This window comes from Pleurodeles waltl, chromosome 2_2 (genome assembly GCF_031143425.1).
Source record: "Pleurodeles waltl isolate 20211129_DDA chromosome 2_2, aPleWal1.hap1.20221129, whole genome shotgun sequence".
Lineage (NCBI taxonomy): Eukaryota > Metazoa > Chordata > Amphibia > Caudata > Salamandridae > Pleurodeles > Pleurodeles waltl.
In genome coordinates, this window is record NC_090439.1 from 706,717,823 (window position 1) to 706,745,171 (window position 27,349).

At 42.5% G+C, this 27,349-nt stretch overlaps 1 protein-coding gene across 2 annotated transcripts in view; it reads right to left on the reverse strand.

The window, feature by feature from the left end:
- PDE7A (phosphodiesterase 7A) overlaps positions 1-27,349 on the reverse strand; it is a 652,296-nt gene that overhangs the window by 59,645 nt on the left and 565,302 nt on the right. For both annotated transcript variants that reach the window (XM_069220260.1, XM_069220261.1), the window contains exons 12-13: positions 17,414-17,510; positions 4,829-4,909 (exon numbers count right to left, since the gene is read on the reverse strand). In XM_069220260.1, the coding sequence (XP_069076361.1) occupies positions 4,829-4,909; positions 17,414-17,510 (178 nt within the window). The remainder of the gene's footprint in view (positions 1-4,828; positions 4,910-17,413; positions 17,511-27,349) is intronic.

The following is a 27,349-nucleotide window of genomic DNA, read 5'->3' on the forward strand; positions in this document are numbered from 1 at the left end:
AGGCGCCATTGGGCTCCATCCTCCAGAATTATGGGTTAGTATCTTGGGTTTCCTAAATCCTTTGGCTTAGCCGGAAATTCTGCTTGTTGGTCCTCCAGGGCAAGGACCCAGTTGCATTAGCATTTCCTGGTCACCCTTACGAGAGTCCTCTGTGTGTTCCAGATTGTCAAAGCGTGAGCCCACCTCTGACACATCTCTGTGAAGATCCTGAATACAGGATTTGAATTCTGCCTTGAGGGAGCCAATTTCTTGTTTAATGTCACTGAGAAATTGTGCCATGTAATCCTGGGTGATCAGGGCTGCAGGGATTTCAGAGGGTTACGTAGGAGAGTCCCCTTTGGTAGTCATGTTTGGTGCGGAAGGTTTGGACCACCAGGAGGCTAAAGAGCTGTCTCTGGAAGAATTACCTTTTGGCATAATATTGTGCGGTTAGGCGGCAGGCAAGGAGTTCCGTAGAGCTGGGGAGGTCAGGATCAGGCAGACGATCACAGCCTTAACAGGTCAAGAATGCTCGCCGGGAGTAATAACCCCTGTCAGAAGGTATTCCCTAAAGTTGCTATTTTGTGATGGCGGATCCTGGGGAACCATCATAAAGTTTCAGAAAAAAGGATTGGCAGGCTGTGCTATAAATTGGTGGAGAAAAGTCCATGGCAATCTGAGATGCAGCAGGGGGAGGGCACACTACAGATGGGGCTTTTTAGTAGGTCTGGATTCACGGGTCCCTTCTAAGCACTGGTGCAAGGTGCAACGGGGTTCGGAGTGCGGAAGAAGGGCAGAGGTCCCAGGTCTAGAGCAGCCTACACAGAGGAATCAGTGGGGGTACTGCTGCTCCAGGTTGTCTTCAAGGTGTTTCACGGTGTGACCCTCCACTGGGCCCCACCTGCACAGTACACTATGGGGACCTCTCGGTCCCCCACTGGTCCTCCATCATTGCAGTAAAGTGGCAGTATAGGCCCATGAGGATCTAGCGGTGAGAGAAGAACGTGGGGTGAAGCCACTAGGGGCCCAGACAGGAGCCCCAGGTTCCCTCCATTAAGTGACCAGGGAGAGGAAAGGCACACTCACTTGTGTATGAGCCAGTGTTGGTCTACTCGGCCCAGCCACTCAGGTTGTCCTTGCTCAGGCAGTTCCAAGTAGAGGCCTAATGTGGGCACAGGAACAGCCTGACTAGGCCTCCTCCCGCTGTGGTGCGGACTGCTGCAGGTCTGGAGGAAAGAAGGTGGCACAGAAAGCCATTAATTTAGGCAGCAACTACGTTGAGGGGGCTGTCTCCACTCTTTCTCAACATGTGCGGTGCAACAAAGTCCAAAGTAATCCCAGCCCTGTCCAGGATGTAGGCTCCAATGAAGAGCGCACTGCAAGGGGCACCTCACAGTGGGCTGTACGCCGTGAGGTGAGGTGCGACAAGTTGGAGAACACTTTGGCTGCAGAGGCAAGGCAGGACCTTGCTAGACTCTCCATGAAAGCTGGCTCTCGGGGCAGCGGCAGGTGGACGTTGAGCCAAGAATTCCCAGGGTGTCTGTCCCTGTATAGAAGAGGAAGGACGGAGCTGCAATAAGCAAAAATAACTTAAGGGCCCACAGTGGTTTGGAGCTGGGAACGTCTGTGTCCTACTTCATGCTCCGCCAACCCTTCTTCTCTTTTCTGACTTGCCTGGAGAATTTAGAGTGTGAAGGATGCAGATTTAGAATATGCGGAAAGAGCTTTTACAGTTAGGAGTTTGGTCTTTCTGGAATCCAACATGCCTTAAAGAGGCATAGGGTCAATATGGACAGAAGAAGCAAGATTCATTCACAGATCGGTCTACGAATTGGTAGACACAAATGTGTGGTCAGACATGAATTAGAACAGGAGGCTCCAAGTCTTTACTGCAATACCTACTTATGTTCAATGGAAGTCATTCAGCACTACTAATAGTTTTGTAATAGTGATCACGTCCGTACATTAGCATTCTAATATGCATGATTACTTTGCCGCGGTGCATCTGGGTAGTTGCCAGCAGTAATGTTTAAAAAAAAAAAAAAAAAAAAAACCCTTGTAAATCTTGAGTGCCTCTGTATTGGTAATACATAACAGCTAAAGCTGCAATTCCCCTGGAACCAATGTTATTGCCTTATTAATAAGTCTTCCATATGCTACACACTTATCACTCAAATATGAGCTTTAAATATATTTTGAAATGTCAGACATTTTTATGCAAACATCAACTTAGGAGTTTTGAAAATACACTCAATTTCATTTTAAATACACACATTAATTGAACCAAGCAAAAGCCTCAAGTTAATAGGTTTCGGCTGCACAGAGGAGAGCTACTTATAGGCAGCTGGAGAGCTACTAATACATAGCTGGCAAGCTAATTCTTGAAGAAATGACCACTAGAGGGACCTGGACTGCCTGTTACTGGACACAGTCCAGTCTTCTTGAGCAAAAGTATATTTGAAGCCACCATTCCTTCTCTTGAGTGAAGACTGGCAGAAGCACTGCCAAAATGCAGGAAATCTAAGACTGGTGCACTACATTTCCAATCGTCGATTTAGTACTACTAGGATCCCAATCATGTGACATTTTCTGATTCTGCTGATAACTGTGCAGTACTGTTAAGGATTTGCAGGAAGTAGACTTTGAATGAGTTGCTTCTAAAACTTGGTGAGCTGAGTCAATGCCATATGGAGACATAAATGAACCCTGGCCCTTCCACAATGAAATGTAAGTACTACACACATTCTAGCAATATGGAGACGTAAACTTAAGTGTCCTGCATGTTTAAAAGACAATCTAATTTCACTCTTATTATGCTGCTTGAGTACACACAATTTCTCATTTCTAGTCAACACTGAGGTCCCCTTCTAGATTTAATTATCCTGTGTGGGACCCTGTATGACATTCAACCTTGGACTCCTAATTTAGCTACATTATGCCCAGTTCGCCTACACAGTATTTGCGGTGGAGAAAAGTCTAGTAGTTACTTCTTGGATAGTAAGTTCTACTCATTCTTAACCTATGCGATCCATTGGACAATGGGCATCTGTATTCATGTTTGGATTCATCAGCCTTCATTCATGTCCAAGCAGGAGTTTTAAGTGGTTATCGGATTATTAAAGATACTTTCCAAACCACAGAGTGTCTATATCTCTTTTCAAAAGAGTACTTATACTCTAAGGACTAGGACGCTTATTCCTATAATGGGCCCAATGATGCAGGTTGCTGGAAATCCAATGAAAGGAGTAAACGGGCCCCTTTCTTAACCTTACTGATACTTCAAGTTTGGGTGTGAAGGGGAAGAGAAAGTATTTCATTAACCAAGAGCCATTGGGCCCTTCACTTTTTTGCTGACATAAGCTGCACATTCCCCACATATCACGAGTGATGCCCAATCATTACAAAGGGTGGACAAGGGTAAGCAAAGCTCAAATGTGCAGAGCAGTTTTTTCAATGTGATACAGATTTCTAATTTAAGCATTTTAGAACATCAGAAAGGAAGGGGTCATTACAAAGCCAAAGAGGCAGCTAATAAACTAGCATTGCCGATTAAATTAGACACAGTAACAGTTCAGCTGAGCTGCATGTTGGGTTGCAATGGGCATCAGCTCAGTACGTCTTTGGAGGGAAGCTTCTTAGCCCATCACTCAAACATGCCGTGACTTCCACAGCCTAGAACTGCAAAAAGGGTCCTGAGAAAAGGCTTATCAGTGCAGATACCCTACAACATAAGGATGAAAAATATACAGAGATATGTGTTGTCAATATATGAGACGGTGACATGAGGACTCAAACTGCAGCTTACGAAAGGTGCACAGACTACATATTTCATTTGAGTTGATTTTTAAACATTCTGAAATGTCAAAAATAAATTGAATTGGGTGTACCTTTCTCATCATTTATGGCACTGTCAATGAAACACTGCTCCGTCATTTCTGCAGGTCTGACTTCCTTTTCACACATAATTTTGAAAACATTTCTACAGACTTTCACATTTTTTCAAGCCTGTTGTGGAGAGTGTCAGTTTAAGGATATCACCCTTATGTGCACTTAGCACAACTAATCTCTGAACCTGGAAGACCGCCCACATGAGATGAAAAATATATAAAAATTGCCAAACTTGGACACTGCTTCACAGCAGATTTTGGAGTACCAACAGCCACACATAGAAACGTGTTAACTGTTTAGCTTCTTTTAGACAAACTAAAGTGTTGGTAGTGACCCGCCCAAAATGTTTGAAAACACTGGCAATAAAATAATGAGGTCAGAATCAATAAGTAGAAGAATTAACAAATTAATAGAAATATTGAATAGTCAAAAATAATGAATAATTTAAATATATATAAGGTTAGGAAACCTCTCTCAAGGTAGGTCATAATTCAATAAAACCCTTTTTGATTGTACTTTTGAAATGTTGTTTGATGAGTAGGTAGGACACTTAGGTGGGTTGTAAAAAGAGTAGCACTAAGAAACGTTTCTCTAAAATATTAAATATGACCATTCCATAATAAAGTCCTGATTCAGGGGAGCCTTAAAGTTACTGCACTTCACGATTTCATAGATGACAGGAAAGATTAGAAATAAACAAACATATATAGAGGTCGGACCTTAATTCAGTGGAGGTATTCTCTACAGCACAGTGCACTGCCTTCCACCTCTGCAAGTATTGACAAAACCAGCTGCAGCATAGGATGGGCAACTTAACTGATTGTGCTGGAAACGGCAATGTACATTGAAAGTGAAATGAACGCAAACAGAATGCTTCTACGTAATTGTAATACAACCAAATACAACAATTTTTTTTAACTTAACTGGATTTTTCTAATTTACATAAATCAGAGGTAATTACCAATCTGGATGTTTGCCTTGTTTGCTGTATATCTATCACAAAGAGGACTCACTTCCAATTTATATTTCCTTTCTATATCTCCTAAACAAAAAAAAAAGGACAAACAGTTTAGGAAAAAGTTGCGTTAGTTGTCCTCCATATCAATATTACATTTGCTTATTATTTTTATGCAATGTACTACAAATGCAGTCGAAAACGTTAGCAGATTAAACAAATTCTGTTTACGAAAGGTTTTCTCTACAATTCTAGTTCATAAAGACAAATTTACTCAGCTATCTACAACTCCTTTTATTGTATGACACAAACCGGAAAAAACTTTTTTTTTTTACCTGTAGTTACACTGGGTGGTATATTTCAGACATGGGTGCTTTGAGTAATATACCTGCCCCAAGCAAAAACTACTCAGCAACTTTAAAATTAATATATCAGCACATACTTTCTAATAACCCGGTAAGTTAGTAGGAGGGTCATTAGGCTGAAACCTTTCCTAGTTTGTTAATAACATTAGGGTATACTTTTAGGTTATCCGGTGTGCGGTATTTATTCCAAGTACTTCTAACTTACACAAGCCACTGGTGATGTCCTCTCACACTCAAGTAGTCGTAACAATCAATTAAGTCTATTTTGTGCCTTCAGTAGGGCTTTATTTGCAGTTTAGCATCCAAATCAGGGGCGAGGGTCTCTTGGACCCACATCCTTCTAGAAGTTTCTGAGCACGTCCCATTAACAAGTCACGTTCTAAATTTCAAAACATGTATTAAACAGAACAGAAGCCAGAGAGGTCTCTATTTTGAAAGATTTTTCAAAATCACTTGGACTATCTGGGTATGCGCCCTGCTGCCTACTACACCCAAGGAATAAATATAGAAGGATTTCTATACAACTGCTCTATAGATTTGAAGTAGTGGATAATCAAAGAATGCCAGCTGGACTGCCTCCCACTGACCCGAGTGACGGCCTCTTAACTGTATCCTAACAAAACCGTCTGCATTCAGCCAGCTATATGGCTATACAGTAATTTGTTGTCTTTGATAAGATTCAAAAGCTGTAAGCAGCTCCTGGAGGCCGAAAAATCTCAACATATGCAAAGACCTTTAACTAAATACACATGGGATAAAAATAGCAAAGCAACTGCTTTATTCATATATTCAAGAATACTTTGGCCATTAACCTTTTTGAGGAGGGAGGAGAGGGTTGTAGGGGGGAGACGTTTGGTAGAGGGTGGGGGAGGGGTACGTACTTTGATCTTGCCCCTATGAAATGTTGCTAATGGTTCATCCGAGCAAAAGATCATTATTTCCCTGGCTCCTGTGGGAGAAGCAACTGCTAAGAAAAAGCCTAAAACGCTACCTTTCATTAGATGAGAATGAACTCAAAAGGAGCACTAGATCTCACCAGCAAAACAAAATTACTTAGGAATTCATATGTTTCTTAACTAAGGGACTTCTTAAACCCACATTACCTAGAGCCCCTAGCAGGTTTCTTTCTGCATCTTTAAAAGTCCGCTAAAAGTATCTGAATGAAAGAATGTTGCAGGCCAGCTCTCAAAGTTATAGAAGGTAAACTCATGTTGTGCTCTATGAACATTCAGAACTTTTGTATTACTCCTCCCTCTGTGTTAAGTGCTATCCACGTCCTTTGTGGTAGTACTGGCATCTTTAAGAGCTCTGTGAAACATGAGCCTTGCACATATCGGGCTAGCAGGGCTATCACACTGTTCGAAAGAGTCATCTTGGCTACCAGCTTAAGACGTGAAATCCCCCCCCAAAAAAAACTAACTACCAGACTGTATGGTCTTGGGGACATTTGATGCAAAGCCTCTCGTTTGTATATTCATGCCTACTAGTGATAGATCAATATAAATGGAATTCTGTAAGAGAAAAGCGTTCTACTTTTTGCAAGTGAACTAGCTCAAACTTGCAGTGGTCTCCTATGGCTTAATTTACTGTATGTAACAGACCATTCTTACTGTGAGCTGACATGTATAGTGCAGAATCCTCCAGATAGCGCATAAGACATTTTTCCTTTCATGATGGAATACATTGCTGCTGCTTTGTCGTAATGTGGGTTGTCTTACATACAAAGGGTGGGTAAAAAGGGCTTTTGGACTAGACTCACTGTTTTGGGATTAATCAGACTAATGTACAAATCTTTCTTCGGACTAGCTTAATGCAGGCTCCCTTTCTTCCAATGATGTATCCATTAATCTCGGTCCGTAATATATTGTTGCTAACTTGTTTTTGATCACTAGACTAGCACCTCCTCCATTTTACGATACATTTAACTTTTGTTGTACTATACGCCTTTCCTAGAACCACTGATTGTCCAGTTGTTGGACAGCTCACATCCTAAGACCACTACAGGATTTGTAGTGTTAAATACAGATAGGAAGCTGTGATGATAACTAAAATATGTTATACAGTACTTAACTAGTCAGGGTAGAAAGTCTACACAAAGAATACTTTAGTGCTACGCCCCCACTGCCTACAAGGGCCATGATGGTGTTACTCCAAAGCATAACAAACCACTCAATCATAAAAAAATATACTGGAGCACTCCAAAAATATTTAAAATAAAAATGTTTGATGACAAGTAACTGAAAATTCAGCCGATATTTTCAAGCTCACAATGAATTGGTGTTGCTATTCAGTCATGGGGGACACCAGTGCAGAGAGCCTTGATAAGCTCCGTCCTGTCATTCGCAAAATGAAATGTGGACCCATTGATGATAAACAGATGAGGGCGACTACATTTGTTATTAGGAAGAATCCAACAGTCCAATAGGCCACAGGAGAGATTCCCTAGAAGAAACTTGTACTCTGACACCTTTATTGTCTTACTTCATCTATTTGTGTTCGAGGAATAAGAAATCATGCTTGCGGTCACACATCCTGAAAAAAATCCCATTGGGGCCGAAACTTGTCGGCTGATGATCATGTACTTGGTTGGAAGCGTGTGAACACAATAACAACGACAAAGATATATATCACGGCCTTCAACTTATGGACTGACTTTTCTGGTTATTTGTCCTATACAGTGTCATTTGAGCAAATTGTTGGAGTGCTGCAGTATATTGTTTTAGGATTTGCAGTGCTTCCAAGGTGCCATACAAGAAAGTCATGAATAGTGGTTTAACATTTCATTAAACATTTCTTTCCCAGCAAGGATTTAGTGCACATTCACTATTGTTTATTTCTACTTATTCGCACAAACAGGGGAGACGTCAATGTTGGAAGATTTGCTAAAAGGCTAAAATCGGACCATGATAAAATCACTGCTCAAGGCAACTGTTGTATGGATTGCTCTCATAGTAGCCACTAGTCAAAGTAATGATCGATGTGTATCCCTGTCCTGCAAAAATAGGATGCAATGTGATGTGCACTAGGCATCAGATGAATACAATGGGAGTCACACTAGGTAACTGGAATTCGTTGTGACATCACAAACCCAAGAAACAATGGATGCACACCTTGAACAGACATTCAAATCCATTCCTCGTGGACTAATGTACAGGGATAGTCTCTTACCTGCATAACTGGAAAGGCTAAATTGTAGAATTACCATCTTGAAAATCTGTCTGTTCAGTTGCCAAAGGTCAGCATGGATCAAAGTTCACTTGTTTGTAGCACCAAAGTTTACTTAGCAAGTTGAGGTGAAAATTGTATTTTTTAAATGCACTACCTGACCACCCTTTTTTCTTCAAAATGTTCTCTGGTGAGATAAATTTTGAGTATACATATAGGTCACATTGCTTGTTTGCTGGAATGCGAGGCACATGTTATGCTCCATCACATTCACCAGCTGCTGCTGACAAAAGTATCCACCTACTGTTGAAGTTGTTCTTGACAGAAATTATCTGATAATTTCAAGAAGGAATGATGGTGGAGGAGTTTTGAATTTGAGACTGTAGCAGCTTTGCACAACCGCTGGTACCCATTTGTCTGCTTTGATCTTCTGTCACTCTTAAATATTCAATGAAGCTGCCCCTTACCAGAGAGACAAATGGAAGGTGTGGAAGAAGGGAGCCACTGTTTTTCTGCTGGTGGTGTCCCTCAGCTTCAGAGGGATTGGTGACCACCTCTCCCTTCTCACTGGTATCTTGTTGGCATTGTTGCCTCTGTTGGTGGTGGTGGTTAAGGCCATTAAGGGGTTTGAACCCTCTGTTGGGAATACAGATGGCCATAACTAGAAGAGGGGCTTCTTAAATCTCATGTCTTCTTTTCAGACCAATTTCTTTCAACATGTCCATTTTTGCTTTCAGGAGGTTGAGATTGATGTGCAATGGTTTCAGTCCAAATCGATGTAAGATGGGTGGAAAACCTCCATTGTTAATCAATGGCAAAAAACATGTATTGACAAAATCGAATGTGCGGGGCACTACATATCGGATTTATCATCATTCAGCAAGTATCTCAATCAATGCCTCTAGTCTCTGGAAAGAACATCAACAAATCTCTCCAGGGAGTCTTAAATAAATCAGTTTTAACACCCTAGTAATGGAGTGCCACTTACAGGTTTCATTCATTTTCCCGATATGGCACATTTTTGTGCCCACTGCCCCCCACTCCACAGGGTTTTCCAGGGGAATTGTTAACAAAGGAGCAGTGGCACGACCTTTCTTTGCTGCTAAATTAATAAAATAATCTGGAAGGAGAGCAGTTCTAAGAAACAGTCCTGTTCAGGTGGCCGGTGTTTCTTCCAAAGGTACACTCAAGCTCCCTTAGTCAACAATGGAACCTGAAAAAAGTCCTTCCTGGAAGTTCTATAAAACCTGGTTCCAAAGGAAATATAGGATGAGATGTAGATTTCTGGTTTAATCTTTTCGTTAGTGATGTAGGATATGAATAACAAGGTTTAGCTGCTCCACTGACTAGGACTTCATGAAAAGTGTTAGTTGTCTACTGTAGATAAACTGGCTGCAGATGAGACTAACAGATTAGGTGAGAATGAGGAGTCAAAGGAAGAAGCCGCTCTGGGAGTTCAGGAGACATGAGTAGCAGAGGGATTTAGGTCTATTGAAAGAATGATGACTCAGATGATACTTCTATGGAACAACATTTTGATGTACAACAATGAGATTGCATCTGTGAGGAAAGCAAGATTGTCTTGGAAAGGTTTACAGTGGAACAGTGTGAGGTGGTGGGTGGGTGAACCACCTGGCCATTGGGAGGATGTGGTGACTGAGAAGGAAGAGGAGCTGTGGAGCAACAGGAATTGGAAACTGAAGAGAAAACACTCCCATTAGAGATGGGGTGAGGGGTGATTGTGTGAACCCCCCTGGTATAGTTGGAGAAAGGTGCAAAAGAGAGTGTCTTTGGGAAGGAAACAATAGGGGAGTTGAGTTGCAGGGGAGACATCTCTAGATGTATGGACAGGACTATTCTGAATCCAAAGTTCCAAGCAAACTTTTAGGCTTAAGGTTTCTCACACAAGTAGATAAGCTCAAATGCATGTGTTTCAATGTCAGCTGTGTAACTTCTAGTTTCTGCGACATCAGTGGCCTTAGCCTATTCGATGTGTACAGCCTCCACGTCGAACAGGCCCTCAAAATCTAACAACTTGCAGCTGTACATGTTCTTGATGTTTGTTATCTCAACAATAGCTAGGAACGATGACTGTGGTGTCATGATTTCTTCTTCGATCTCCCTCTAGGCACATTCACAGATAGTAGTCTCAGCCAAGATAAGACCCTCTTCTTAACACTCAATGTACCTTCCAAAACAGCAATTCCTGGCATCCTCAGTAAAGTCTGATTTGTTCTCTGGCCCACCAGCTTTTCTTTGAGATTGTTTGGAATGAGGATTGGGTGGTAGGAAAAAAGATACAGAGAGAGTCTGTTTCAGAAAGTTGTTTCTGCCAAGAAGTACGCATTTGTTGGAAGAAGCGGACATTTAAAAAAATTAAAAGAAAGAAAAAAAAAAAGAAAAAGAAAAAGCTCAAAACTCATTTTCTGTCTTTAAGGATTTTGAATGAAGTTAAGAGTGAAAAGTTTCCTCAAGTAAAAAAAAAAAAAAAAAAAATGCAGAGATCTGTGTGCCAGATCCTTTTGACAGGAGATGGGGAAAAAGGACTAGGGAAGGTGTCACCAACAAGGCATGAAGGGATACTGGAATAGTATGCTTCCTTAAAAAAACACAATGTCAGTTTTCTGGCACCTCCAAGCTGCAACCTATTTAGCTACTTTTCCATGAATAAAAGGTTTGTGGAAAAAACTGACATGGTCAGTGACATCACTGATGACATCTCAAATGTGAGTGTTTTCTGTGTGAATGGATGTATGGGTGAGTGAGCAGATGTGTGTGCTTGTATAGATGTGTGAATGGGTTTGTAAGTGGGAGTGTGAGTGTATGGATGAGCGAGTGGCTGTGTTGAGAAGCTAGGCTCTATATGGGTGAGTGGGTGTGAGAGTCGCTGTATAGGTAACTGGGTGTGTACATAGCTGTATGGGTGAGTATGTGGTTCTGTGAGCGGCTGTATGGGTAAGTGACTGGTTGTATGAGTAGCTGTGTGGGTGAGTGAGTGGTTGTATGAGTGCCTGTATGAGTGAGTGGGTGGGTGTGTGAGTGCATGTATGTGTGTATAAGTAGGTATGTGAGTAGCTGTGTGGGTGAGTAAGTGGCTGTGCAAGTGACTGCGAGTGAGTGGCTCTGAAAGGCTGTTTGGTTAAGTGAGTTGGTGTGTGAGTGACTGTATTGTGGAGTAAGTGTGTGTGAATGGATGTATGGGTGAGTGAGCAGATGTGTGCTTGTATCGATGTGTGAATTGGTATGTGAGTGGGAGTGAGTGTATAGGTGAGTGAGTAGCTGTGCTGAGAGGCTGTATATGGGTGAGTGGTTGTGTGAGTTGCTGTATAGGTAAGTGGGTGTGTACGTAGCTGTATGGGTGAGTATGTGGCTCTGTGAACGGCTGTATGGGGAAGTGACTGGTTGAATGAGTGCCTGTATGAGTGAGTGGGTGTGTGAGTGGCTATATGGATGAGTGAGTGGTTGTTTGAGTACTTGTATGGGTCTGTGAATTTATATGTGAGTGGTTGTGTGGGTCCACGAGTCAGCTATTTGTACCCCATTTTTCACATTTTTCCCAGATTTTTGTGGGACTCGGCTGGAGCCGAACCCCAAGATGGCTGCCAACACTTCCTGGTTGATCTGCATTTTCTTGCATAAGTGTGTTATTATTCGGGAAGTCGTTTGCTGAGGAACCACGGCCCTAAATATACTAATTTGGATTTCCTTACATTTCTCAACCACTGAATGGATTTACACCACATAACAAAAAGAACAATCTGCGGAACAAAATCTACCTTTCTCCCAAAACTGGTGTTATTCCTGCCAGCGGATCGGGCTGTAGTAGTGTTCAAAACTCTTATGGGAATTAACAAGAGAAACACATTTTTTTTTTTTTTTATCCTCGCACTCCTTTCCTCAGCCCCCGCTTGATGGATCACCCCAAAACTTTCCATGCAAAACAAGAATTACCAACACACTTTTTTGGGGAACATTTGGGAAAATCCATCAAACGGCGCCAAAGACATAGGCAAGTCAAAAGACGCTTTTCCTATGGAAACATGATCCCAACTATAACTACCTACTGGCAACCACCAGTAGTGTATGTGTTTAGTTTTTAATAAAGGAGAGGTTGCTTGTTTTAGTGATTTATAAGGATACATAATGGTCTCCCTTACTAACTTTAATAACCAGTGGTACAATGAAGGGTTTTTAATGGGGAGAGGAGTTATGTTTGGATATAGTAACTTTCATTTTTAGAAAATGATAAAAATCAGTGTTATCAATTCCATAAATCTGTTACGCATTAACAAAAGACTGGACTTCTTCCCTAGTACCGATATCGGTAATATACAAAACACCTTTTTCACTCCATCTCTGCTGCAGAGGAACAGATTAGGCAATATTGAACCTCTTATTATACCACAGGGAGATAACGTGAAAGACCTACATCTGAAAGTGCCAGTAGACTTTCAGTATAGATCCCTTGGAAGAAGCAATCAAATTTTGCAGAGCAGAAGTTTGCTTATGAATAGTGATCGAAGACAGTGCACAAATGTCACCCAATAAGAGTTTTGCCAAAGTAATCCACTGGGGAATGTAATCCTCACCGTTTACCAGTTAGTGCCTTGGGGGAATAAGGTGATTTAAAAGTTTCTAAAGTCAGCCAATTGCCACACCTCAGTTCTTTAGGAAGTCTGAGTTTTTCATTTCGATGAGAGGCTTTTTCCAGTTTAAAAGAAAATTTGTAATAATTGTACCAATGGTGCAAAAGAAGTTGCCTGAGCATTTGATGGGTATCATACTGATCGGATACTTAACTATTGGGTTATCATCATTTTAGGAGGTTCAATCTTGCCCCACCATGCAACAAATGTTTGGAGCCTGTGTTTTGGTAATTCTTGAGATTTTTTTTATCACACCTTCTTTATGGGGGAAGGGTTCTCGCAAACTGTCGGTAAATTCAAGGTCTATGTATTTCAAGAAAATCTTTTTGCCATGTTAGAATTACTCAAAGATTTATTACAGTGAACATTAAATGGGTGAGCCTCAGACCTGTCCTTATTGAGGGATTATCCAGACATCATGGCATAGTTGCCAATGAAATGCATAGGAGCCAGAATCGATGTATCTGTTTGTTCTGTCACAATCAAGATATCATCAGCATAAGCTACTGTGTTAAAATTGACATTGTTAATGGAAATACCAGTGATTCTTGAATTATGTTTTTTTCATGACAAGAAATGTTTCAATGGCCAACCAGAATAATGCGGGAGAATAAGGAGAACCTTGTCTAATCATATGTTGCAGAGAGAACAATTAAGACAGGGTACCATTAATTCAAATTCTTGCCTAGAATGAGAATAGTGTCATGGCCATCCTTATAAAATTGTCTCCCAGATCAAATTTATTAAGTACTTGCTGTAGAAAATGACCACACCACCCCATCAAAAGCCTTTTGCGGCACCAGATAGCAATATCTTGCTTTTTGCCAGTTCCAGGATATGGCAAAAATGTCTGGTGTTGTTACTTGCCAAACTGAGCTTTATAAATCCCATTTGTTATGACCCACTTAAGTAAGGTAAACTTTGTCCAGTTGTCTGGCTAGCATATTTGCGTAAAATTTACAGTCCAGAGTAATTAGTAATACTGGCCTATAGTTTTTAGTGAGACTTAAACCCTTACCTTCCTCTGGAGTCAAGGTTCCAATCGCTTCAGCTGGAGCCACCGTAATCTCTCCTAACATCACATAGTCACTAAACGTTGATCAGAGTTTTGGTCAAATCTTCCCTGTAATTTTTATAGCACTTTGCTATCACCCACCCATCCAGACCAAGTCTTTCCCTTCTTTGAAGGCTGATCACCAGATGTACTCATTTAGGACAAGTTTATGTTAGTCAGATATCCTGTCACCTCTACTGGACTGCAAGATCTGTTCTCCTCATAAAGGATCTCATAGAAGTCATAAAAAATCAGCAATATTTCTTGGGGATGAGAGTTATCTCTGCTTTTATCCTTTCCGATTATCAAAACCTTGTTAGTCTGTTTAAACTTTAGATACTTTGCTAGGATCTTCCCAACTTGGTTACCCTCAAAATTATACTTCTTAATATACTAACCTCCTCTGTTACTCAATATCTTGTTATATTCATATTTTTTTATGATTCAATAGGACCTAAAATGTATTACCCTTTTGAGAACTAAATCTAAGTTCTAGCTGCTTAACATCTATGTTTTACAGTTTTAGTTTTTCATTTGTGCACTTATGTTAACCAGGACCCTCCGATCGTTGCTTTAAAGGCATCCTAGCACAACTGAAGAACATAGCCGGCTCTAGGGTTTTTGATCAAAAAAAGTATGTATCATCAATATCTGCCATCAAATTTCATGATACTGAAATAAAATCCATAGCACATGTTGCAACCTGGCCAATAAAAGTTGGAGCTGCAATAATGATAACTGAAACAAAGGTGTTCACAAATCTCAAATCATATTTTGCTGATAGACTGTTCAAAGCCATTATGCAGAAAATGCATTTGATCCTGCTACTGTGCATCTAACACTACCACATTATTCCTTGCTTGAAATGTAAAAGTTGTTATATTAAAATCCCCAATCCACAGTAAATGTGCATCCCTGCAACATCAAGATTAAAAAAAAATCAATCTAAATCCCTTTCCATATTGGTAGCCATCTCTGTGTATTTTGCATCAAATCTGTTAGTATAAAACTTAATTATTACCAAATCTGGAATGTTATCTGAAACCAGCCATACAAATTGATAGAAAGGAGAACCTATAAATGTTCTTTTCATTTTAACAGGCAGTAAAACAAACAAAAATCTCAAAACTGAAACAAAAGTCTCCTGCCCGCTTTTTGCCCTTCCCACAACCAATGGACTCCACAGCATCGTAAAAGACAGAAAGCCTGATTTTTTTTTCTACAGCCCAGGTCCTGATCAGACAGATGCCAGGTGACCAATGTCAGGGAGGTGGCTCAACCCACCCTTGTTTAGGCTTGGACAGGATCAAATGGGCCTGTCTTGGCCTGAGGGGAAGACTAGGTGCTTTTTAAGTGCTCTGGCCACAAGGAGGAGGAGCCCACCACTTTCTAAAGACAGACCTAAAAGAGTCATGGGTAAACACCCCTTGTTCCCTTCCTAATGCTAATCTAATCTAAAGGCAATCTACTTCAATCGACTCCTTCCACAGCAGTCAATGCATTTGGGCCAAAGTAATTAAAGGCCTCATTAGGACTAAGTCATTAGAGGAAACCGGAACTGTACTATCAAACCCGTAGCAACCGGTTATCATACCATTCCTAAAACCCTTGAGGCATTCACGGCATGGCAATTTGCCACATGACTTAGATGAAGGAAATCTGTGTGAGTCGGAAATCTGGGTGAGTCTCTGGTCCCACCAGCAAGGTCTCCTGGGACAGCGTTACATTCCTGGAGCCAAACAAAACAGAGAGCTCTGCATTGTTAAAGGGTTAGGACTATCTTCAGGTGTACTAAATGCCAGATGAGATGGGATAACTAGGATCTGACATACTATTAGTATCTGCCATTGGCAGACAGTTGTTAACATATAACAAATAAGAACTTTCTCCGTTGTCATTTTCCATTTATGGCTTTTTTTGTTTTGTTTTATTCTCCTTGCCATAGATCAACAATTATGGTTTAGTATTGGATGGTTATAGAAGCACAGGCTTATTTGTGTACCAAATATATATATGAGGTATCTATCATTCAAAACCCAATGCTAATTGTTTCATTGAGGATTAAATCTTTTGTCAAATGTTCCCCACATTTCACACAAGGTTTTTTACTCATTTATGAGCTCAGCAACCTGGGGGAAATCCTGTGTTTGCCATCTTGATGAACTGCGACAAACCAGTCTTGTGCAGTAAAAAATAGGTAAATACTACTTTGTAATATTGTTGAATAGAGGGGCAAAGGTAAGTCAGTAGTACTCTGTGTGCGCTCAGTAAAGCTACATTATAGAGCGATCACTGGGTGCAAACACATACCTCGTCTGACTTGGAATTACACTACGATAGCACCATGTCACAAAATACGGCATACTCTGCAATTTGCATACAAACTCAGCAAGTCATATTCCTAAACAGACAGTCGGAACCGCAAGTCCTGTTTGTATGCCACCCGATACTGTGATGGCAGTAGACTTGCGTAGTCGGCCCCTCTAGGTCCAGCAGGGCTGCACCACCCAAGTGGTCAGAGGATCATCAGGACCAGCCAGGACAGCCCATTCTTTTATCAAAATCGTGCCTCACCAGTGACCAGGAAGTGTGCAGTAACAGATCCGCGGTCATTCTGGGTCCGAATGCCAGCCATTGATATTCTAGAGCTGATCACCAGTGGTACATAATGACAAGAGAGTGACGTGAGCATGAAGCCTCATGTCTGACTCTCCTACGCCAGAGATCATTCCCGAAAACACCCCCTGATGAAATTGTACTTCATCAACTTGTCTGGGAGAAAGTGCTATAAAAGTAAATTAGTGCTATGTGAGAAAGTAAGAGGGGACAAGGATAATCCAAGAGAGGCGGCAGGACTGCAATGCCATGGTCGAGCAGATAATACTATAATTTTAAACCGAACAACAGATGTTAACCATATTACAGGACATGCCCAGTGTGGTCCTGAAGGGCAGCTGTCATAAGGGAAAGACATTCTCAAGTTTGCAGGATTTACGGCCCTTACACCCAGCTCTTAAACAGTAAAATTATTTAGTATCTGGTGTGAAAAGGGATCACATGCGCAGTTCCCTGCAGGAGACCAACTGAATTGTTGGGTGCACTGGTGTCTGACAGTGTGCTATGCAACTGCCAAGTAATATTAATATTCATTTTAAATGTGAGGAATTAAAGAAAATAGAAGGAAGGCACAAATAAGGATGTACCATAAACAAGGAGGAGTAGGATGAGGCTATAATCTACAATTCAGATTCATTTGCACAAGACATTGTGGCACAAACTGAAAGTATTATAAACTACTTTGTCTTCTTTGTATTGCTCTATATATATATATATATATACATATATATATATATACACGTGCCTTGGTTGAAGAACTCCTCTGTTACTTTTTCACTCCACTGCTTGCTTAGTTCCCAAGTCCGGCATGGGTTTGAAATGTCAGCACACTTTAAAGCCATCTGAAAAAGGAAACAATTCAAGTTTAAAAGTGAAGGAACTCAATGAAAAGTATGCTTATATTTTGGTTTTAATTTAGTTCATAATACTTGTGCACATAAATTACATTAATACACATGATTAACATTCAGTGAAGTGTTTGGCAGCTTAAAACACATACTCTTCTCCTCCAACAAGTGTGTTAGGTACAATGCTCATGTGTTAAGTGTTAAAAGCACAGATACATCAATAGCATTGGCCATCGCCTTCCCATTGGATTCGGGAGTCTTCCAATGCATACCCTTAAAGGACACTTGTCTTCTCTACCTGCTACATTCAAACTAATGTTTCTGTCCCAATATGCCTTTACCCTTGACCAGCAGAAGACTCCTGATCCACCAGCATACAGTCTTTTTCCCATTATTGAAATAGGTACTTAGCTGTAACTTGCACTTGTTTAAGCTGTTTTGCAGCTTGAAGAGTTTGATGGATTCACATGCTGTGCAGTATTCCGACATCTAGTGTTTAGGCCTGGAACACTTTCCTTAGTCCTCACTGTTGTTCTTTTCCTTTTTTGCTGGACATTTTCTGTTACCATTTGGTGCTAGGTCTGTCTCCTTGTGATGTCAGATGTGTGTGCCCCAGAAGCTGTGTGTGTAGTCGACATCTTCAAATTCTCTTTTCCCCTTGGTGACTTACCTTGTTCTTATTGGCTTCCTGTTGAATTTGAAAGGTATAATAGGCTCTTCTTAGCTTTGTTGCATTTCAGTTTCGGGGGAGGTGGATGAGTTGCATGCGAATTCACACAATTATTCAAGATAAAAAACGACTCCTACTGGTAAGTAACCGTTTTATTTTGCATCGTGAATCTTTTCTAGATTGACATGGTGTGCACTGATTTTGTACTAGCATCCTTGGTTACCTTTGGAGGCTGAGTTGAAATGAGGCTGAACTTGCAAACAAATGTTTCCTTATTCTTCATCCTACCTGCGACTTTTTGTTCACTTGAATGTACATACACTAGTATATGGGGAAGGTAAAAACGGAAGACAAAGTGACTGCCATACATATGTTGTTTATTGGAACGTTTGCTAGAAAGCAAGGGTGGCTCCTTTTTTTTACTTGGGGAATGAGCTTTTAGGTTTTGCCTCTAGTTGCACGCCTGTTTTTGGGCACCATATCTTGATGGCTTTAACTATTTTTCTCACCAGCAACGTAGCTTGGTCAGTAAGATTAGGGGGGGGGGTGTGAGATTCTGATTTCCCAACACAAGGCATTTATGGTAAAATACATTATAAGACATGCAGGGCGCATACGAGGGGCTTAAAGCACAGTTGAAAGGGAGAGGAATATGCTTTGGTAGGATTACTAAGTGAGAGGAAACAATATTCTGTTAAAAAAAAAAGAAAAAAAAACATTTTGAGGACTTTGAGTGTGTGAGGTTTTGTCTGTGTGCGTGCAAAAATCCGACAGACACCCCACTAAACCTGAATGAAATCACTTGTACCCACTATTTACCAGAAAATATTAGGAGGTAACACCCAAAACGCCACCCCTACACCCCCCCACACACACCCAAAGCTAAGTGCCAGTTTCTCGCAATGGTGCCTTTAGTGACTGGTGAGCCTCTGTTTGAATTTGCAAAGGATGCAAACAACTCTCCTTTTTGAGAAAGAGATTGACATCTGCAAATCCAGAATGGGGCAAAGAACCTTGTTCTTTTTAGGAATCAGAAAGTAGCTGTAATAAAACAATGCTTACTTCTGACATCAGGACCCTTTCTATAGCTCCCTTGGCCAAGAGAGCCATAACTTCCTCACGGAGTAAAATTAAGTGATCCTCCATCAGCTGTTCTTTTAATGGAGGCATAGAGGGAGGGAAAGTCTGGAAGGAGAGGCAACATCCCTTCTGTATGATCTACAAGACCCATTTGTCCGATGTTATAGACCACCAGTGAGGGAGATGAAATCGAATCCTCCCTTCAACTGGACATGTGTGGTCTTGCAGACCCACATTAGGATGACTTGGGCGCTGTGGAGGAAGGGGGCTGGGTGGTGGCCGACCTCTGGGTCTAAAGGTACCACAACCTTGCCCTCACACTGGATGTTGAGATGATGGAGGACGGTGGCTGATTTGAGGGTGGCGTGGTACCTCACCCCTTCCGAAGCCACGAAAGGGGGGAAAGGCAGACTGCTGATGAGCTGGCACAGAGTGGCCCAATGATCTAGCCGTAGCATGAGAGTCTTTGAATCGCTCGAGCGCCGAGTCTGCCTTTTCTCCAAAAAGGTGTGAGCCATCGAAGGGCATGTCCATAAGGTTTGTCTGGACAAACCACACCAAATCGTAAACTTGGCTGCATCTCTCCCATCTTTGACAGCTTGAGAGTGTCCCATACGCCCTTCGGGACCTGGAGCAGCAGCTTTGTCACTGTATGCCATAAAGTATGGGAAAAACGGCCCAACAGGCATAAGGTGTTTACGGACTTCAAATCCAGGCTGGAGGGGGAAAACATTTTCTTATCAAGTTGATCCGGCCTCTTGGATTTCCTAACCGGGGGAGCGGAAGGAAAGGCACCATGGGAAGTGGAGGCCTGGACCACCAAGCCCTCCTGGGTGGGGTGTTAGGTGAGGAAACTAGTGTCAGTAGGAGCTGGTCGATGGTGGCGGCCGATTGTCCTACTTACAGGCGCGCCTGTGCTGAGTTTGGACCATGTCCCCAGCAGGACATCAGTGAGGGCTTCGTTGAGAGGTAACATAGGTTACATTGTGGAAACCCCAGGCTGAGGCACCTGTCAGGATGTTAGTCTTGACAGGCACTGTAGGCAACTGTAGGTCCAATTCCTCGGCTGCTCTACCATCCACCACGGCATATGACTCTCCCTTATCCGTAGCAACAGAAGGTGAGAGCATGCCAGTATTTGGAAAAGTATCCAGTCCACATGCTCCAATCCATATTCTAAAGGGTCCTCAGACCCCTCCCATTCCTCACCTGTGCCTGGCTGTTCAGAATAAGCCGGAGGCACTGATCTGGGCCCTGTCTGCGCCAAAATCTGAATTGGCATCATACAATGCTGTTCCGGCTCATCCGGAATGAGGATGGGGCTCGCACCACCAGTGGGCACCAGTGGTGTGGTGGGCGGCACGGGGTGGTTGCGTCGATGTCGGGACCAACATCGGAGGAGGTTGACTGTGTGGATCTGGCATTGTTCAGGATCTGATATCAGATCCTGGAATCCCCAACTACATCGGGTCAAAGCCACCGACATGGAATTTGATGGGGCCCTCCTGCCAACCCCACTGGTCCCAAAGGCTCACTAGCAGGGGCAGCCCATTCAATTATGAGGCACATGGCTTACAAAAATTCTCTAAAAATTAAGAAGAGTCGCTCTGGCTCCCGGATAGAGTTGGGCGGGTGGGGGTGGGATGACATTCCCGAGTCGCCTGGTCGGCCGAACAGCATGGCAAAATCTTAAGTCCTCTTGGTCTTCTTCTTTTTGTGCCTCTTCCCCCAAGGACCTCAAGTGCAAAGAAGAGGACTTGGGACTCCTGGAGCAGTCCTGTGACTTCCTCCTCGAGTGGGACCGTGACCTCCTAAGAGTCGTGCCAACTGATGTCGACTGCCAGGTCACCATAAGCTTCAGAGACTGCTCTCTCAAAGCTTTCGGGGCCATGGCTCGGCATTTGAAACACGACTGAGTCGTGGTCTATGTCGAGGCACCAGAGTCATACCTAGTGGGGGTCTATCATTGACATGGCGCAATGGCATGCACCACATGGCTTGAACCCCATCTTCCTCGATGACATCTCACACAGACTTTGAAAAGAAAATTAAGAGAAAGTTCGAAAAAGGCCTGCCAAAAAAAGCCAGAGGGTAGCTCAATCCCAGCAAGTGCTTAATCAGCACAGAAGAAAAAGAACTGACATACATGTGCCGGGGTGGTGCCTTATAGGCGACCATGATATCACAGACTGCTCCAACGATGCCACATGGAGCCGAACGATGCATGCAGATCCAAACACCTCCCGACGGTGCACCCAGGGTACTGCTCAGCAAAAAATTCTGGATCCCAAGCTAACGCCAGGAAATTCTAAGGTAAGGAAAGGCAGCTAGAAGTCTCTAGCAGCTAGAACAAACTTGCCTTTACCACGCAGCCTAGATAAGGGTACATATGTGTCCCTTGCCTTCTTAAGTACAGCGCTACTGTGGCTAGAAGTACGATAAAAACTGAGGAGACTTGATCGCAAAGGAAATCCCACTGAACTTGTAGTGATTTTTGTTTACGGTAATCCGAAGAAAGCTTTCGTGTTTCATGGGTACGTGCAAGTAAGCATCTTTTAGGTCTACAGTAGCCATAAAGACTTTTTCCTGCAGCAGCAGGATGACCTGCCAGTGTTGTCATTTTTAATTTTGGTATCTGTAAGAAATTGGGTTATTGACTGAGGGGGGGTTAAACTCGACTCAAGCAACAAACGCAATCCTAGTCAGGGTGAACCATAAAAGCTGTGCTTAACCATCTGGTAGCTTGGCACATAAGAAGTCAGGCTTAACTTAAAGGCACTGCTCAAGTATTTATACAGCACACAAACATTAATGAAGTGAAAACACCAAGTAAAATTCCACACCAATTTAGAAAAATAGAGAATTTTATTATATACCATTTTATTTGTTTTCCCGTCATACCTTACACTGAGGACTACAAACTACACAACCAAAGTGTCAAAGCATTTCTACCTCCTCCCAATCAAAAGCCCCCACATACCCAAACATCTCATCGACATAGTACAATCTGTATCATTCCACCTCTCCTCTCCCAGTCCCTCAGTGTGTGCCTTATTGCTGTAAGACCAGATTTCACCTTTCAGAAAATGACTGATATCTCAGGGGTCTTCACATCTTTGATGGGTGATGCCTAGATAGTGACACCACACCTCTTATATTTAATAATGTTATTGTGGTCAGCCTTTAGTTTGAAAATGGGGATTTCCAAGGATGGAGGACCTGTGCCATTGAAGACCTTAGTGATGTCTCTTTCCTATCATCAGTTACAACAAAGTAGTGTGGTATCTGTCTGTGTCTATTTAGGACATGACACAAAGGAACATGAACATGGAATCTTGAAGCAAGATAAACTTAGTAAATAAAATGATACCAAGGTGAAAAAAAAAAAAAACAATCAGTAGCCCCAGAGATATGCAATTTTGAAGTTTTAAAACCAGCCTCTTGCTGTAATCTAGAGGTGCTTGACGGGGGTAAAGTCACAGACAGATCGTGATGGAGTGCAGGCAGAATACAGGTACCACGTTAACACAGCTGAAAAAGTTACATTCTCAAAGTCAGACGGGAAGAGTTCAGACATTAGGATTACTACTTTTCTTGAAGAGGAGTGCACTTTGAAGCCAGCCAGTAGTCCGACATCTCTTAGGGATAAGGGACTTACTATAGCGGAGGCCAGCAGGGCTCAGGCAAGTCGTGTTGCAGCAGGTCCTCTGGGAAGTTGCAGGGAGGACTCTGGAGCTTGTTGTCTCCCTGTAGCTCAGAACAGGAGGTAGCCTGGAATGAAGGGAGCTGAGGCAGTCGTCCTTCGCAGAGAGCAGGTCAGACCTCAAGCAGCAGGGTAGTTCTCTGCGGAAAACGACAAGCCTCAAGCAGTAGGACAATCCTCTAGAAAACAAGACAAGCTTTAAGCAGCAGGGCAGTCCTCCAGGGAACAAGGCAAGCCTCAAACAGAAGGGTAACCCTCTGGGGAATAAAACAGTCTTTCATCTGTAATGTCCGCAGGTCTAGGAGTTTACCCAAGAGTGACTCAGGCTGTCCTATATTTATAACTGGTTTCATCCTTTGAAGTGGGGGGAGTTATCTAGGCTTCCTCTACATTTGGTTCTGGAAAAACTTCCATTCCCCTGCCAATACTCCAAGAAGTCTGGAGTGACAGAATACTAGTGTCTGGTTCCTCCTTTGTGTGTGCTGGAGGCAAGCCCTTTGAAATATAAATGGGAAAGGGAACAAGCTCCACTCCCAACTATACTGACAGCAAGGCCCATTCTGTCTAGACCTAACCCCTAATTGTTAGTGGCATTTTCAAAATTGGAATTTAAAATCAGACTTTACCATTAAAAAGAGATTAACTTACAATTCATTGGAGTCTAAACATGGCGTTTCTACTGTCTACCAATCAATATTATTACTTTAATTAAATGTAATAGGATAACCTAATGTTATCCTATGGAAGAGGTCGGCCTTACAGTAGTGAAATACGAATTGAGGAATTTTTCACTACCAGGACATGTAAAACTTAAACACATGTCCTACTTCTTAAATACTATGCACCCTGCCCTACAGACTGTCTAGGACCTACCTTAGGAAGGAATTATGTGTTTGAAAAGGAAGGTTTAGACCTGGCTAAGCGTTTATTTTGTCAGGTAGAGGTGGCAGTTTAAAACTGCTCTACAGGCTGCCATGGCAGGCCCAAGACATGTTTTAAAGTACTACTGTAGTGGGCGGCACAATGAGTGCTGCAGGTCCACTAGTAGCATTCACTTTACACACCCTGCGTGCATGCAGTACCATATACTAGGACTTAAGTCAATTATAAGAACCTGAAAAGACAACGGACACAGTCTTACAATTTGACTGCCAAAGTCAAGTATAACGAAGCCTTAGAAAAGTACTATAAAGAGATCAAATTGGCAATAAAAAGCCTATTTCGAAGATAGGATTGCTAATGCCGGTAATAAAGCAAAGGAAATCTTCAAAATAGTGAAGTCCTTTATGTCTTCAGAGGCTAGTGTAGGGTGGCAGCTGCCCACTGCAGATTGGCGTGAACTGGCTCATTACTTTCAAATCCAGATACCAAATATCCAAGCCAGCTTACTACCTTCCAAACAGCTGAAAGACTATGGCACGCTTATCACACCTTAGCTCACCACTGTATCCTTTTAAGACCCTTGTCAGGTTTAACTCAATCTCTCTGGAAGACTTGCTTGCAGCAAGGTAGGGGCAGATGTTATAAATCCTCTGGCCAATGATCTTCTGACCGCCTTATTGTCATCAGCTATAGTTCCAGGTGCCTGGAAGCAGGCAAAGAAATGTTCCTCCTCTGAAAAAAAAAAAAAAAAACAAGTCGGACTCTGATGAACCATGTAATTACAGACAGACCTCTCTTTGTCCAGCCCTCTCAAACGTCTTGGAGAAGCATGTCAATTACCAGCTCTCCAAGTTCTTGGAGTGTAACAACCTTCTGCATCCTAGCCAATTTGGTTTATGTCCCAGTTTCAACATGGAGATGGAGCTAGCGGAAGTGGTAGACTGGAGATGTTGGGGGCAGGGCTGTGCTGATTATGCTTGATCTATCATCGGCCTTCGACACAAAACCCTACTCTACTCTACTGTCCTGTCTTCAAGGTATTGAAATTAGAGGGCTTGCGTGGGACTGGCGAGCTTCATTCCTAGAGTGCCCTGGGATGAAAAATTATTTCCTATGCTGATGTCACTCAGTTACTATTCTCAATGGGGCAGGGACGAACGGTTTCCTGGAGACAAAATTAGAGCTTGTCTAACAGCCCTCTTTCAATGGCTGACAAACCATCAGCTCAAGCGCAATAAAGTAAGATGAACATACTCTTCTTTGGTGGAAGGGCACAACAACACTGGCAATCCTTTTGGCCGGTGGATGCCTCTTCTCCACTATGCCAGGCTTGTCTGGTTAAGAATTTAGGCATCAAGTTTGATGGTGAGCTTTTTTTTTTTTTTTTTACCTCAGGTTAATGCTGTGGTAGGAACTTGTTTTGGTCTGCTAAGTGTGTAAAGAACATATCTGCACTTTCTCTTTTTCAGCGAGGAAACGGGTAATAACACCTAAACTAGATTACGGTAATTCTCTGTACCTGGGCCTTCCAGACTACCTGATTAGCAAATTGCAGGTGGTCCACAACACAGCAGCCCGGACTCTCCTTGTTCTATCCTTGAGAACACGTCTCCACATATCTTAGGGAACTTCACTGGCTTCACATAAGGAAGAAGATCCTTTTTAAGACCTTGCTGCTTGTACACAAGGCACTTCATCAGTCTGGCTGGATATCCTAAAGCAAGGGTTTGCTTTCATGTAGTAACTAGATGCCTTTGCTCTGCTGACCTGCTTCCAGCTAAAGTACCTAGGATTCTGCAGTAAAGGTCAGGAGGCGGGCCCTTTTCATTTTTACCTCCATCAGCATGGAATAAACTCCCTTTGGAATTACAGAACATTTCTGCCACCACTCAGTTCCGGAAGAAATTGAAAACTTGGCTATTTAGTCATGAGTAAGCAAATGCAGGTCCACTCTGATAGTACTCACTGTGATGTATAGCGCGAGGACACTCCTAGGAGTAACAGTGTGCTTTACAAGTGCCCGTTACATTACATGGTCTCTCCATAAGCACCTTAGCACGGGTTAGCAGTGGCAAAGTACACAGAGTCCTAGAGCCAACAAAAATGAATTTCAGAAAACAGTCCAACAGTGACTTTATGAATTTCTTTAGGAAACAAACGTCCAGAATTGGACTCAATAAATAATCTGGTTCTAGGACTAGGAACTGCACTGATTAGTTTCCCTGATTCATCACAGTGGGTGGCACTTTTTCTAATGCCAATGTTTGTAAGAGTTCTCGTAACTCGTACTGCAGGCATCACATTTTTCTCTTCCTTCATGTGTGATCTTTGCTTTGGCCGGACTCCTGGATGTGTCTTTATAAGTTCTATGCAACAGATATGCTGGATAATGTAGAGAAAACATTTGTCTGCCATCATTCTCCTCTACCTCTGGAGGAAGTCTTCCATGTCTGCCCCCACCCCACCACTGGTGTTTTGTGGTGGGGTACTTAGTATGAGGAGTCACTTGTTTGAGTAACTTACCCCTCTAGAGGGCTGCCCCCTCTCTCTTATATATGGGTGACTGATAGGAAAGGAAAGCCAGTCCGGTTTACCTCTAGTAAGTGACTGATGACGTCTTGACTGTGAGCGCTAGATCGCAGGAGCTGATAATTTTTTTGCCTTTGTTTTCAATTGGAGAAGTCCAATGATTAAGTAGGTCCTGAAGAAGCGTCAGGGGATCCTGTTGGACCATAGGAGACGCAAAACATGTCGACCGCATATTGACCATATATTGAGGGATTTCGGATAATCACCGTCTTCCTCTATCCTGATTTTTGTGTGAGTGTCTGAGCATTATCTCTTGTTTCACTCCCTTGTTACTTTTTTAATCTTGACCATTTCCCAACAGCAAGTAATAAATTATTTAGTGAGGGTCTTGAGCCAATTTTACTCTTTCTTCTTGTTTTTTCCTTCCTCTTTCTCTAACCCATACTTGGTTCCGCGGCATCATCGTTAACAAAAAGATCTCCGGCAAAGAGCCCCCCTTCGGGGGTGCCCGTCAGGCATTGCAGCGCCGGCCTGACGAGGAGCTGTCCGATGATGAAGCATGACACCGAATGTGGTGTGTGAGGACTTTTGCTCCTGATTTTTAGGACTCCTTCTCTTTTCCTCCCGCTAGTTTTGGAACAGTGTATTATATTATATTATAAGGTTGACTGGAGGGTGTACACTGGACCATAAAATCCTCTGATCCCTTCTCTTTATTCGAAATACCCTTTTATGCCCTCTGTTCTATGGGTTTTGTGCACAGGGGTAATGTTCTCTTTCCCCTGACGCACCTCAGCTCCTGCAACACATGGTCCCCCTCCCACAGCTCTAAACCCTCTTGAACCTCCTCTACCGTTGTTTCCTTGGTTAGCACTCTTGTAGATAATCACACGTTTCCTGGTTAACTAGCTCCATCCGCCACTACCCACTGACTAACCATTTTTGCTCTTAGTTCCGCCTGCCTGGCTA